The sequence below is a fragment of the Euprymna scolopes genome, chromosome 8, assembly GCF_053919585.1.
Source record: "Euprymna scolopes isolate OS-2025 chromosome 8, ASM5391958v1, whole genome shotgun sequence".
NCBI classification, from domain to species: domain Eukaryota; kingdom Metazoa; phylum Mollusca; class Cephalopoda; order Sepiida; family Sepiolidae; genus Euprymna; species Euprymna scolopes.
This window is the reverse complement of record NC_136489.1, coordinates 117,443,786-117,459,004: the sequence shown is the minus strand read 5'-3', so window position 1 is coordinate 117,459,004 and position 15,219 is coordinate 117,443,786. Positions and strand designations below refer to the sequence as shown.

At 32.1% G+C, this 15,219-nt stretch overlaps 1 protein-coding gene across 6 annotated transcripts in view; it reads left to right on the top strand.

Annotated features, from left to right (window-relative positions):
• Positions 1–15,219, top strand: part of LOC145283728 (uncharacterized) — a 252,063-nt gene that overhangs the window by 170,873 nt on the left and 65,971 nt on the right. For 3 of the 6 annotated variants that reach the window (XM_080132783.1, XM_080132781.1, XM_080132779.1), the window contains 2 exons: positions 1,611–1,749; positions 11,595–11,611. In XM_080132783.1, the coding sequence (XP_079988909.1) occupies positions 1,611–1,749; positions 11,595–11,611 (156 nt within the window). The remainder of the gene's footprint in view (positions 1–1,610; positions 1,750–11,594; positions 11,612–15,219) is intronic. The other 3 variants (XM_080132782.1, XM_080132784.1, XM_080132780.1) reach the window with 1 other exon arrangement.

The window sequence follows — 15,219 nt, the reverse complement described above, 5'->3', positions numbered from 1 at the left end:
GCTGTGTGCGAAATGACGTCACAGTAAGAAAAAAGAAAGACTATAAAAAGGAGAGAGAGAGAACACGTTAGAGAAGTGGGTCATGTCACGTCTGTAATGAGAAGTCATGTGTGACGGGTTGTTGCAACGCAAATTTTAGCTCTGCTCTAATAATAATTTGCTAATCTCTTTCTTTCCTCTGAAGAGAAGAATAGCAACAAGAGTATTCTTTGAAACTCTGTGGAATAAGGATTTTTTGAAAACTGTTTTTGGAGTATTCTGTCAAACGATAAATTTACTTGTAATTTCTTTTCTTCCCTATATCTATATATATATATATATATATATATATATATATATATGAGCAAACAGTTAATAAAATATGTTAAAAAACACTTTCAAATGAGTTAAAAACATATTTAATCTGAAAAGGAAACACTAGATAAATGGATAGTCCTTAATCCGCGGAGTTTCGGAGAAATACTCTCCTTCTCATCAGAGGGTAGGAATTAGCAAAATGTGGGATCGGATTTTGCATGCAGAAGTATTTGATGAAACAACAAGTCAAAGATCTTACTTGAAAACAAAATAAGTTAAGCAGAGGGAATATGATAAAGAAAAAGGTGATTACACATGAATGGATAGTCTGGTGGAAGAATTTTATAAATATTACTTCTTTAATATTTATAATTTACTTTAATTTTACCATCTTGGATCATTTTGGTAAATTCAATTGTAATTTTCATTTTATATATATATATATATATATATATATATATATATATATATATATATATATATGTGTGTGTGTGTGTGTGTATTTACTACATAATCAATCAGCAGCCACTACTCTATACTGAATATACTTTTCTTCAATTCCAACAATAAACTCAATAGCTCCAAACATGTTTCTTATTTTTTCTCCACTAGATTTAAAGTGTGTATTTAATTTTCCTGTCACAATTTTCTACAATGAATGGATTAGTGGCTTATTCAAACGACTCAATTAACAGGCTATTGGTCCAGTAGCTTTACTAGTAACTTAATATCTAGCAGTAAAAATTTATTGTTTTTCAGAAAACAAAAGCTTATTTAATAAGCAAAACTTTTGTATTATTTAGATTCTTTGGACTACTGTTCTCATCTTGAGTTTTATTTTCAAAACATTTCAGTCAATGCAATTTTTGACCTTCTTAAAGTGTGTCGTGTTGAACTTGAGAATCTTTCTGTCAAACTCCGGAATCTTTTTATCGAACTCTGGAATTTGCACAGAATTTCAAACAGAACCCTTTATTTAATCCCCAAGGGTAGTATGCTCTGATTCCGTCAGCCCTGACCGAGTAAAAGTTCTAAGCCACTTGCAATTATTTTTCTGAGTGTAACCCACATTTAGGATTGAACCTTCAACCTCCAGAAGAATGTAACTTTATAACTGAATAGCAAAAGTTTATTTAACCAATTACCTGCTAGCATCCCATTAATGGGACGCTCAAAAATATCTACAATTACATCTAAAAGTTTCCCTTAATTCGACCGCTAATGGATTAATCAGAAATCTACAATTTAAAGCTACAGTGATTTCTTTTAAATATGAATTAGAAAATATTATTTTATTTCCATTTTTTTCTCAGGATAACCAGTTTTATGAGGAAATGAATCAAATGACTCTCGAGTCTTCATCTCCAGCTCCACCTCCCAAAAAGAATGTGCTGCCGCCTCCTCCCCTTTCCAGATGTTTTCAGAATACAAATATCTGTGAGGATGATGGTGGTAAGTTAATCTGTTATTTTAAAAAGTTAAGTAAAAAAAATTGAAACTTTGTTGATGTTTCTAATCTTTGTATTTACCTGCCACCCCTCTATTATTGGATTAGAGTTTATAAATACTTTTTAATTATATTAATCACTTTAAATACAGGGGACAAAACTTGTTATGTATTCATCAAAAATCATCCTCTATTTATTAGAGCAAACACTCTTTTTCAGCCTGTACTAAGATATATATGTTTGTGTGTGTCTCAACAAGGGGCGTGGTCATACAACCAGCTAATAACCCCAAGCCGATGTCTCACAAGTAGGAATTTTCAACTCGCCAGGACGATGCCATGCTTACATAGCGAAAATTAGTAATAGAATTTTCAGAATGTAAGCGATTATATATAATTATTTCTACAAACAACGTCGCAGCCTACAAGAGCCATGACAGCCAACAAATTGGAAGTCCAAGACTCAAGTTTCACCCTCATTTGGGATCATCAGTTAGACATATCCGAACCTGGGATTCGAAACTCGAGCCTCTTGCATGTGAGGCAAGCACTCTGCCAACTGAGCAAACACCCCGCACACAAGAAATTATATTAACCAACACAGATCAAGCAAACTGTGGCGAAAATCTAACTGATGAGCCCAAATGAGGGCGAAACTCGAATCTTAATTATTAGTTTAATATCCTTAGAAAGGAAGACAAACAAAGAAGTCACATTTAAGGCAGGGTTAAGCAGATCGCTACTCAATACCATCCACGCCAGGAAGTTAAAAGTCCTTCAGCCATTTAATGCCAGCAGACGGCTTGCAAAAAAGCTTGATGTTAGGAAAAAAATCACCGCAAAAAAAGAGCAGAGGAAGACAATAAACAAAGTTCACTGATAGTCTCACTGGGGTCACTGGAAACACGACTATAAATCTCATCAGAAAGATCAAATACAGAGGGGACTAGAGAGCCATGATCATCAATGTCTGCAATAATAGACCTGATATCTGAAGAGGTATCATTTATCAGTTCATAATCTTACTTTCATTCTTTATTCGTACATAATATTCTTTTTTGTTAATTCATTGTCTCAATTCTTTTCTTTCAAGATCATGAGTAATGTTATTTAATTTTATTTGTTTCTTAGATATTACAGCCATTTATACTGGCTCCAATTTATTTTATCTGATTCCTATGGGCTGATGCATGATTGGCCCATGAACTAAATTTATGTTCCATCTAAGAAATTCCTGTGCCAAATTTATTTTTTAACTTCCGGTAAAATAAAACAGTTGAAAGAAAGAAAGAAAAAGAAAAATTTTACAAATAAAAACACTAAAAATTGAAATAATAATAGAAAAATGATCAACATAAATGAGAATTTAAATGAGTAAAGAAAATATATAACATTTGAAAATATTATAGACTAATGTTATTTCAAAATTTATTTTTTTTATCCAGCATATTGCTAAGCCAAATTTATTTTTTATCCAATGAATTGCTGATTCAAATTTATTTTTTATCCAGTGTATTGCTGATTCAAATTTATTTTTTATCCAATGAATTGCTGATTCAAATTTATTTTTTATCCAATGAATTGCTGATTCAAATTTATTTTTTATCCAGTGTATTGCTGATTCAAATTTATTTTTTATCCAGTGTATTGCAGAGCCAAATTTATTTTTTATACAATGAATTGCTGATTCAAATTTATTTTTTATCCAGTGTATTGCTGATTCAAATTTATTTTTTATCCAGTGTATTGCAGAGTCAAATTTATTTTTTATCCAGTGTATTGCTGATTCAAATTTATTTTTTATCCAGTGTATTGCAGAGTCAAATTTATTTTTTACCTTCCAGTGTATCCTAGAGCTAAAATTACTTTTACTCCAAGAGGATATCTGAGCCAAATTTAATTTTATCTATTTTCAGGGTATCTAAAAAGCTGAATTTTTTTTTTTTCTTGCAAGAAATCTGAAACATTTTTTCCTTCCAGGGTATCTTAGAACCAATTTTTTTTATTCCTCCGGAGTTACATTTATTTTGTTTCCTAAATTTGCATAGTTATAAATTTTCAAGAAAAGTATAAAATAAAAGATTATGGATAAATTCATACTTGACAAGAGAAACAGGAATTTCATTAAAAAATAAATAAAACAGTTGAGAGAAAGTAAAAGAAATAAAGTATTACAAATAAAGACACTGAAAATTGAAATAATAATAGAAAAATGATCAACAGAAATGAGGATTTAAAACATTTGAAGATATAGACTAACGTTATTTCATTGAGAAACAAAATAACAGAACTATAATTGATTGCGAAAAATAATTTGTATTACCGAAATACATGAAAGTAAAAGAAGAAAAAAAAAATAGCAACAACAAATTTTAAGTTAATACTGGAAGAAAAATACAAATTTGGAATTAAAAATAATTGATATTTATGACATTTATAAGATATGTTGTTGCTTCACTAATTTTCGCCGTAGGTAAGTCCGACTTAGACATTGGTATACAATTCTTGAGTGCTTCCATGCATGTTCATCACATATGCTTATTAAGATGTTCCCAAAATTAATCATGGACGATCTTGGATACATAAGCAATAAATAAGTAAAAAGAACAACAATAATAATATAAAAAAAAATTAATATTTTTTTTATATTTCAAGAGAAATTGAATATTTTTATATTTAAAATGACATAATTTTTTTACTATAACGTTATCTCTTTTGTTAAAACAATATTTGGATTTGCCTAGACGATAATAAGTAAAATTTGAATAATTTTAAAATAGTAAATAAAATATGTATAGTAGAACCCCGGGATACAGCATTAAAAATTAGTAACAAAATACAGTACAGTATATAATACACATGTATATAATCAAATAGCATTATAAATGACATCGTAGGGCGGGGCAAATACCATAACCAGTGGCCGGGAAAATATCATATTCTACATTGTAACTTGATAAAACTGTATCTTAGAGTCACTGTACGCCGGGGTTCTACTGTATTATTTTATTCATTTTAAAAAAATTCTAAAATAACTAAATTAGGAATTTAAATCCACCAGAGTGCATGTACAATATAATTCAATTAATCGCTTAATGATACCGTAATAATCAAATATAACTTTCAAAATCCTATTTCTATTTAATAAGACTTGTAAAAAAAATGAAAGAAAAAGACTCCAAAGCAGTTTCTGATGTAAATTTCCATTTACAGCAATTTTTTAGCAATTAGTTTTACAGATTGGTTGTTCACACCAGTTGAGGATTTATCTTCAACAATTAGTCCACCGGTTATTTTAGGTGGCTTTACTTCTGCCAGGCTGAAGTAGGGCTCTGTATAAGTCTAGACTGGAGAAGGGGTTAGTTTAATGCTAATTGCCGATGTAACCTCCAACCTCCTTCCTGTGTATCTTGTCTAATTAGAGAGTCTTTCTGTTAAAAATCTACACGAAATTTCGAATGGACCCTCTTTATTTAATCTACAGGAGTAGCATGCTCTTGTTCCATCAGCCATGACTGGTTAGAAATCCTAAATAATTTGCAGTTGCATTCTGAGTATTGCCTACACTGAAAATTGAACCTTCAACCTCCAGAAGAGTGTCACTTACAACTGAATTCTTACAAAGTACTTTATCCATTACGACACGGTTCCTTTCAGACAATTCTAGTATTTGGGGGGGGGGGAGCCTTGGTAGTTTGAATAAATCAAATAATATGGATGAGTTCGGCACAGGGATTTTCATCACTCGGCATAGATTTAAAGCAGTTCGATTGAATAAAAAAAAGAAAGAAAGAAAGAAACACAAATATATTAAATTTTAAAAATTCTTATCGAAATAAAAATAAATGTTAATAAAAATTTTATAAAAGAAATAGGATAAACGGGTAAACAATATGTTAAACACAAACAATGATTTGATGGGAAATATTAGAAGCATGTTACTTAGACAACTAAAATGGAACGCTAAAAATGGTGAACACTTTTTTTTTTTTCTAATGTTATTTTTATATAAAACTAACGAGGATGGAGGCTGCCTTGCCGGATCGCAAAATACACTTCAATATCAATTCTCTTTTGAATGTTATATTGTACCTAACATATAGTAGTGGTTTCAAAAGTTTAAAAAAAAAATGACTTGGGTGCCATCAGCTAGAATCGAAATCAAAACATCTAGCGCTACAATTACGTCTCTTGGCGATGTAGTTATCAAGTGATAGGTAAGAAAAAATTAATATTAAACGACTTGAATTTGGGCATGCGCAAAAAGTAAAAACTATGTCGGCAAGTTGAAATGAACATTTTTCATTTCAACTTGCCGATATATTTTTCCATCGAAACAAATATTTTATTCATTATAAACTATCCTTTGTGTATGATTACTATTTCGTGTTAATTGTTAAGTGACCAGTAGTTTAAGAGTTTATTGGTTAAATATTTACAGACAGACACATATCTGTTTTATTTATAGGGATTTTGAATAATGAGTTTTGAAAATATCTAGAGAACATTTGACATTGATGAGAATGTTCGAAGTGGTGATTCCAAATCTGTGTTTAGTTTGGCTTTTAGATCAACCTTTTAACTATGATGCGACGGTACACATACAGAAAATTTTGCTTCATAAAAAATAAATAATAAAAAAAATAATAAAAAATATTTAAAAGATATTAATATTTATTGAAAAACATTATACATGTATAGATGTGTGTGTGTGTGTGTGTGTGTGTGTGTGTGTGTGTGTGTGTGTGTGTGTGTGTGTGTGTGTGTGTGTGTGTGAGAGAGAGAGAGATATTCTTGTCTTTCCAACTTGAAACTGTTATCTTACGCTGACCCAGTTTTTGTTTCAACAATTTAAACTTGAAAGCTCAACTTCTCTGCGCATCATATTCAGTCATTCAACTCCTTGTATTTTGTAGTTTTCCTTCCAACCAAATTCACTACATCCTGTTTGTATGTGTGCAGAAATATCACAAGTGTTCTTCAGACGGGGCAATTCTAGGTTATATTTCTCTTTGTCTGTCTGTGCATCCGTTTCACTTTTTTCTTAAAAACTACTAGACCGATTTGGCTGAAATTCAGCCAGATCGGCCAAGTAGTTTTTGAGAAAAAAGTGAAACGGATAGACATCTGTATGGACCTTTGATATAAGATGCAGCGAACCAAGTATCCGTCCAATGCACAGTTTAAGGATTAATAGGGAATAGCATTTAATGCAAAAATGAACACAAATTTAATCACCATCAATCTGCCATAAAGTTTTTAACGAGCAAAAGGTATAGTTGCACTATATTTACAGAACTGAATTTGTTTCCTAAAGTTAAGTTTTTATCTTACTCAGTTTGGAGAAAATTGGATTAAAATTTTAGTTGGATGCTCAATCAAAAGTTTAAATATTGTTTTTGATGTGAAATGAAATACTAAAAATGTTGAAACACTTGTTCCTTCAAAGGCAGGATGTAAATAAAAACAAAATTTAATCAAGATGGGGAAAATTGCAATTGTTTTTTATTTCTATTTTTTTTTTTTTCTGGAAATTTTTTTACCTAAAATTATAGATTTCAGGAATTCAACCATTGTAATTATGAAGCTATTTAAATTTATGCAAAAATGCTTAATAAACGAGGATTTCCCTGTGCTTCGTATTAAACGGTTTTTAAAACTTATTTTTTCAGAAATTGATGCAAGTTGAAAATCTAGTTTTTGGTGGCTGTACTTATTATTGACCAGTATCAAACTTTCTTCTCTTAGACATGTCTGGTATTAAGAAAAGGTTGAGAAGTGACTAATTCTACTATATAATGAAAACATTAATCTTTTTAAAATCCTGTATTTGAATAGAATTTGCTTATTTTTCATATAAAGGGTGGACCCAAATATTCTGACACATTTGGAGGCTTAATAAACACACACTCACAAAAAAAGAAATAATGAAAACAAAATTTCTATTTTCTGAGTGTGCATATTAATGCCATTTTATTTCATTAAGTTTTTATAAATTAAATCAACCAAATGCTTCCCATTATTGTCAATACACTGTTGGAGACGTTCATGAAAGTAACCGATAACCCTTATTGATCATTTCTTAATGAATAGTTGCTATTTCTACGACACAAATTTCACGTTTAAATTCCTCAATACTTTTGATTTTAAATATCCCCACAAGAAAAAAATCACTAAGATTCAAATCAGGAGATCTTGTGGGCCAACCAAGATCAAACGTATCTAATGATCAACGTGTAAGAAAAATTGTACCTTACCTGACTAGTGTGGGTGTCGTGTTCATTCCCTTAAGAAAAAAAAACTAAAATGGCGACGTCGCTTTTGTATTTGATGATCATGTGTGAGTAACGTGAACTTTATGCAAATTAGTTTATGCAAGATGCATAAAAGAAGGGGAAAAAAAAAAAAAAGGAACGACCGGGGTGCTGAGAGACAGCATGTTATGTGAATGGACGTGTGTATTATCAAGATTATTGAAACTGACTCAAAAGATTATAGGCAGGACAGACCACAACTTTAATATTCCACTGAAATCAATTTTCAAACCAGACAACGAATAACTGTTAAAATTCCTAATGAACGTTTAGAAGTTCCTCCATCATTTGATTTGCTGATTTGAGTTCAAAACTTATTGAAATAAAATGGCATCTATAATATAAATCTGTCTGTTTAGATGTATTTATGTATGTATGTATGTATGTCTGCCTAAAACTTTCGACAAAGGCGACGGATTTTCACAAGATCGGTATCGTTTTGAAGCTCGACCCTTCAGACAACGAATACCGAAAAATTAACCAAACACATTAATTCCTTCACCCTCAACTGGGCACTTTTCTACAGGAAGGAGTCGCTTTTTTTGCCGATATTTTCGAAAGTCATCCCCTCTTTTTGGTTGATTAGCCTTAATCTAAACCTACATCACTTCCGGTTTTGCGATGGGCGCAACAGCAAAGACGTCACGTTTTGTTTTTTTTACATTCTTTTCCTCCTTCACAGTACGGGTTCGAGCCTGCCTGCCTACTATCATTCTTTTTTCCCCCAACACACACTACCAAACACCCCAGCAACGCTGAGCACCTAGCTTAGTTTATATATGTATATTCAGAAAATAGATTTTTTCTTTTTATTATTTCTTATTTTGTGCTTTTATTTTTATATTTATTTTTATTTTATTATTTCTTATTTTGTGCTTTTAAATATATTAGATCATTTTAGTCCACCTTGTACAAACATTACACTAATTTTCAAAGTCAGATCCAAATAGCATGATTATTGATAAATTCAACATTGCTTCTGACAAGCCAATTTTCATTTGTCACTGTTGTACCATGTTATTGGCAATATAATAAAATATTTTCCAACAATTTATTTTAAAAATTACTTAGTCTGGCCTAGACGATTGATGAAGCATTTTTAAATAATCACCTAAAATTAAAAATCAGCAAAGGGATAACTCATATTTTACATTTGAAGAATACAATAAGAGTTACAACTAAAATTTTATATCCATCTTCTTTCTCTCTTCTTTTTAACTTTCTTATTTTGCTTTAGATGGAATGGGATGTCCTACCTGATGTCAGACATTCACTTGCTATCTCGGATATTCGAGAGATATTGTTTAAGATTCTAACCGTGCTTTTTTAACTACAATATTTTTGTATCTCTTTTGTATTTCATTCACTGGAAGTTTAAAAATGTGCATACAAACAAAAAAATAAAAACTAGAGTAACTTCACTGTATCCTGAGCAACGCCGGATAGATACAGCTAGTATGTGTATAAGTATTTATTGTCTTGTCACTTTCTTAAAATATTGTTTGCAGTTGACAAATGACACTTCCGGTTGAGTTTCTCATCCATACATCCTCCTACGCACACATGCATAAATATACACACCGCTTCCAATATGAGTCGTTCCGTATTTATTTTTTTATACGTAATTTTTCATAAATTACTTTCTATTAAGTAAAATAACAAATAAGAAAGCTTATCACATCCCAGCTGAAAAATATTAATAAAAGTGATATGTGAATATTTTAAATAGACAGGTTTATTTCGTTGTTAGGTCATTTGATCCTGGAGAAAGTATGGGGTTAAAACCTCGGTACTATTGATGTACATCATCCATATTATTATAATTGCTCAACTTTTGGATTCAGTTGGTACTATTTACTAAATTCACCACATACACTGGCACTAAGAGGTGACAGTGGTGAAATATATACTGGCTACCTGGAATGTCAAGTTCAAATCCTGTTGGTTTCATAGCACTACTTTCACTATGAATATTGGTCATTTTTATGTAGTTCTTTCTATAAATATCTGATTCTATAAAAAAAATAATAATTTGTAAAATGAATGCCAACAACAAGATTAAATAGATCAAAAGCCATACCATGCCGATTCATACTCAAATAATCTTGTACTTTTTTTTTTTTTTTTGAAGGAACATTATTCTTTTTGATTGATATTTTGTATCTATCTTGCATGCAGGGATAAAGAGGTTCTGTTCATCCTTTTCTCGGGATGCTGGTGTACTGATAAATAAAAAAGAATGATGATTTTTAGTTTAGACCAGACTATATTTAATTTAACTAATGAATCCACATTGCCTTCACTAAGAATTACTTTTGGCTTGACTCTACACACACATTGACTAATCACCACTATTTTTCTAGAACTTGCATGATATTCTAACTTAACTAAAATTCTGGCAGCAACAGAATCTTGCTTCAAATCTTTTCATACATCAGCTGTTTAATCCAACCAATCAGCTGTTTAATCCAACCAATCAGCTGTTTAATCCAACCAATCAGCTGTTTACTTTTTATATGAGGATTTAACTTATTCTAAGGTCACCCGCCTTTAATCATATATAGTTTATTACTGCAAAAAAATATGTAACAAGAGTTTATTTCACAATATTTCTGTATAAAGTATTGTTATTTATATTATAGACACATTGTTCCAGTTTGTGGAGAACTCTGACGAGATGGTGTCTCAATAAAATACTCATCTCCTTGAAAGGGTTGGTGTTAGGAAGGGCATCCAGCCGTAAACATTTTGCTTTAATCTCATGTGTCATGTCAAACATGACAGAACTTTCAACATTTTGACACCGGATAGAAAGGGAAGTAAAATCGAGTTTGAAGTAGAAGAAAAAGGTGCCCCCCTTTCCCTGTACAATATACTGCCTGACATACTCCTCTCTTGGAACTACATAGATTTCAGCTGTGATGGCTCTCTTCAGTTCAGGAATAGACTGAGTATTGTTCTGATTTTTTCAATAATATGGCAGATAAGAATCTGAGGAGTAATGATTCAGTGCGTTGAAGCCCATTCAGGTTCACACCTACTACTGATGACGCTATCACCAAAGTGTCCCTGTATATCATTGAATAGTGATAAAACAAAGACTGTTGTACATTTACGGTTGAAAGGTGTATATTTCAGGAATAGACTGAAATTTATTTGTACCGAATATGGTTAAATTTAAGAAAGTACTGTAGATTTTATTAATGATTCTGTGGGTGGAATTTTTTTTTTTTTTTTTGTGGTGGTGGTGGTGGTGGTGGTAATGGTTGGGTCACCTTATATTTATCATGGTGACAACTATGAATTAAAGAGAACCAGTCCCGGCTATAACATCAAATTGTATCTGGTGACAGATGTAGAAAACATGCAAATCCACTAAATCTTTTTGGTTTTCAACTTTCTTCGGATGATGAGACAGCGAGAGAAGTTACAGTTCAGCCCAGTTGTCGGACGCCTTCATTGTTGTGAAGCGTTTGCTGTTATCATGTTTTTACTCCTGACTATAGAACGCCAGCTTTTCTTTTTCTTTCTTTCAGGTTATGTCCTTCCTAAAGTGAGTTTTCTTTCTCTTTCTTCCTTGTCGTAAAAGAAAATGCAAGACCAATTTATTTCCATCTCATACGTGATTCATGCTATTATCCTCATTTTCTGCTGTCACATTTCGGCCATCTTTCATTCCCTTCCAGTATTTCCGAGCCAGATAGCATCGTCAATCTTCATCCAGATGGACAATGATGCTTCCTCTGCTGATTTCTGCGCTTCTTTTTTTCAGTTGCTTGACTTCTCTTTTGGGTGAAGCTCATCTCATGCCTGAACAGTCGACAAAAACTTCCTGCCAATATATATTCCCTCGCTTCAACCTCAAGATGACTGTGACTTGCTATCCATCCTTGTTTCTCATGAGCATCCTTTCCTTCTTGTTGCTCTACTGTTTCAAAGTTAAACTCCCATGGAACAGTCAGTAACTCAAAACAAAAATGTTCCTCTCGTTATTCTAGATGACTATATCATTTGTTTTAATTAGCAGTGAGTCACCACTTACAGTAAGAGTTAATAAGATGGATAGAGTGCTAGTTGAATGATGACAAATACTATCAAAGGGTTACAACAACAGCCAACAAAGAAAACAGCATTTCTTTTCATTTTGTCAGAATCATTGCCCTTGAAATGCAAAGCCTGGGCAGTACTGTCGGCATTCTCCAGTAGGGGCACTTCAGGCGATTAACAATAAATTAACCTCATTCTCACATGGTGAAAAGGCAAAGTTTTGGGGTGTGAACCACCTAGAACTACGCAGGACCATACCTCATATTGGCAGAGAACAAACCATCCGTAAAAATAACTTGGACTCTGGCAGACCGATTGTGACCATAAGAATTAATGAGATGGATAGAGCGACAGTTGAATGATGATGAATACTATAAAAGGATTGAAAATCCATAGATATATCACCCATTTACAATAACAGCCGACCAAGAAAGCGGCAGTTCTTCTCCTTTTGTCAGAAACATTGCTCATGGAATGTGAAGACTGACAGGCAAAATAGGGGGAAACAAGTGAAGAAACTACTGGAATTAAACTTGAGGTTTACTTTTTACTCTTGTCATGTTGGGTAATTCAAATAAACTCAGAACTATTAAATAATTTGCAGAATCCGTGAAAATTCCATAAATGTGTACTTCATCTGTTGCTGTTGTACTTCATCTATTGCTGCTATGCTTAAAAAGTATTTCAATTCTATAGAAGTCTGGTATGAAGTATGCCATGCATTATTATTATACAGTGTGGGGCAGAGCAACTTGCTTATTTAAATTTGGCGCCCTAAAGCGATGGTTGCTCCAAGGATGGTAGGGATGGACTTATTTGAGAGGGTGGAGTGCAAAGTTTAGTTCTTAATGCATGTTATTTTTTTTTGTTTGTTTATTTTTCATGGCACACACAGTGCGTGCGTCAATGACTGTTTTGCAGCAGAACATCCCAGGATGCCTCATCTCCTTGAGGGGCGATCTGCATTGGTCAGCACGGTCCCCTGATTTATCATCATGTGACTATTTTTTATGGGGATATCTGACATCAATTGTTTACAACGATCGTCCTGGCACCTTAACTCACCTGAAAAGCAACATTGCTGCTATGCTAAAAAAGTATTTCAATTCTATAGAAGTCTGGTATGAAATATGCTGTACATTATTATTATACTACATTTGTTTAAAGTGAAACATATATATCTAAGTACTCTTGTTAATGTAGTTTCAGAATATATCTGTTTAATAAGGGGTCTAGTTCCATAACCCTTGTAGGAGCTTGTGTTATATATTCACTATGACCAATCATCAAAGGTGTTTTTCAGTCTATATAATTTCTAAAAAAAAAAAAACACCTTTGTCATTGTCTCGATATATACACTTGGCAGCAAAATAAAAACACACAGCTGGTTATAAAATATTTTATTTATTCAAAATAACCTTTTCTGTTTACGAATGATAGTTTTGTCATTAGTGATGACATGCATGGCGAGGGTTGGTGTGTATCACTTAGCTCACCCATCATGGTCACTCTCTCTCTCTCTCTCTCTCTCCTTTTCCCATTGTCTGCACATCTATTTTATTGGTACAGATGACGTCAACATTCCACTATGCATTGTCCTGAAATGTCAGTCAATCTTGCTGACCTAATCTTCCAGGATTGTACGTCCCCTATTTTAACTTTTTTGATGTCATTCCTGGGAGCACCTGCATTCATACTTGTAACCGACTTTTCTTTGATGTCGTTCCCGGACATCTGGATTATCCAATACTTGTGATATATTCCTATTCTATGGAAGTCTGGCACAAATACAGACGCCACAATACTATTATACCATCTTTGGACAGAACTGATACTACACTAGGCCAATAAAAATATTTTAGTTCATTTCATGTCTGGAACAAACATTGACATTATCTGAAATTTAAAAAATTACTTTTTTTTGCATTGCAATCTTTGGCCATAGTATGATCTCATCTTAAAGAAAAAACAAAAAGATGGAAGGTGATAAGATGTACAAAGATGAAATTTTCTTAGCATACTATTATATAGATATTGATATATCTAACTATACAGTAGTACAATGTAATTAAAATATAAGTGTGGATAAGCCACCTGTCCTGATTAGTCTTTATCAAATATGCGATGTGTTGACCAATTTGTAACAAAACTGGTTTAGCTCTTTTGGGCATAGAAAAATAAGTGAATATCGACAATATATATTTTAGAAATTGGAAGTTCAACCTTCACAAATGAACTTGTCAGTTTATGAATGAGAGCAGTCTACCCTAAAAGTTTAAATGAATGATTCAGCTCAAAATTCTTTCAACGCCTCTGACGAAAGGCACTCGAAGAAAGTATGGGAACATATAATGGCTGAAAAAGTTGTCAACACAACAATAAATATGAGGATAACAGTCTGAAACATGTAAGTAATATAAATAAGAATATAAGAAAAAAATATTGTCAATATTTTTATTTCTAAACAATTTACGGTCGCTTGCATCTTCTGTTTTTTTGTTGTTTCTTTTTTGTGCTTTCTATTTCCTTTATTTTATATTTTAAATGTTTTAACTAACCATCTTGTATTTTGGGGAGGAGCGTTTTTTTTTTTTTTTTTTTTGTCCTTGTCGGTTTCAATTGTTGTCTACTGTGTTTCTTTTGTTAGCCAGAAACTGTATTGTTTGTTAATTCATGTTTTCTTACATCTGCTTTGCATTTAACAAGTTTTTTTTTATTTAGGACAAAATGTATCTTCAGCACTCCAATTATGTTAGCAGCTGAAAACATGAAACCGTATCTGACGTCACTCAAACCCAGCACCTGTTCTACATATAAATAAAATACAATTGAATAAATACAATAAAAGAATTTTTTTTTTAAACTTAAGGGCGAATTTACTTTGGCTATAATTTTAACTAATGGGGTAACTACTGAACTCTGTGGCAGTATTAGATCACAATTTACATATCCGTTTGTTGTGCCTCAAAATATTAGGATTGCTCTGATATACACTCTATAAATTATTTCTATTTACATTTGCTGCAATACTAGCTCACAATTTACATATCCAACTGTACATGCCTTTCCCAAGCAATTTTGATAAAGAGGTTATCCCTCGAAATATTAAGATTG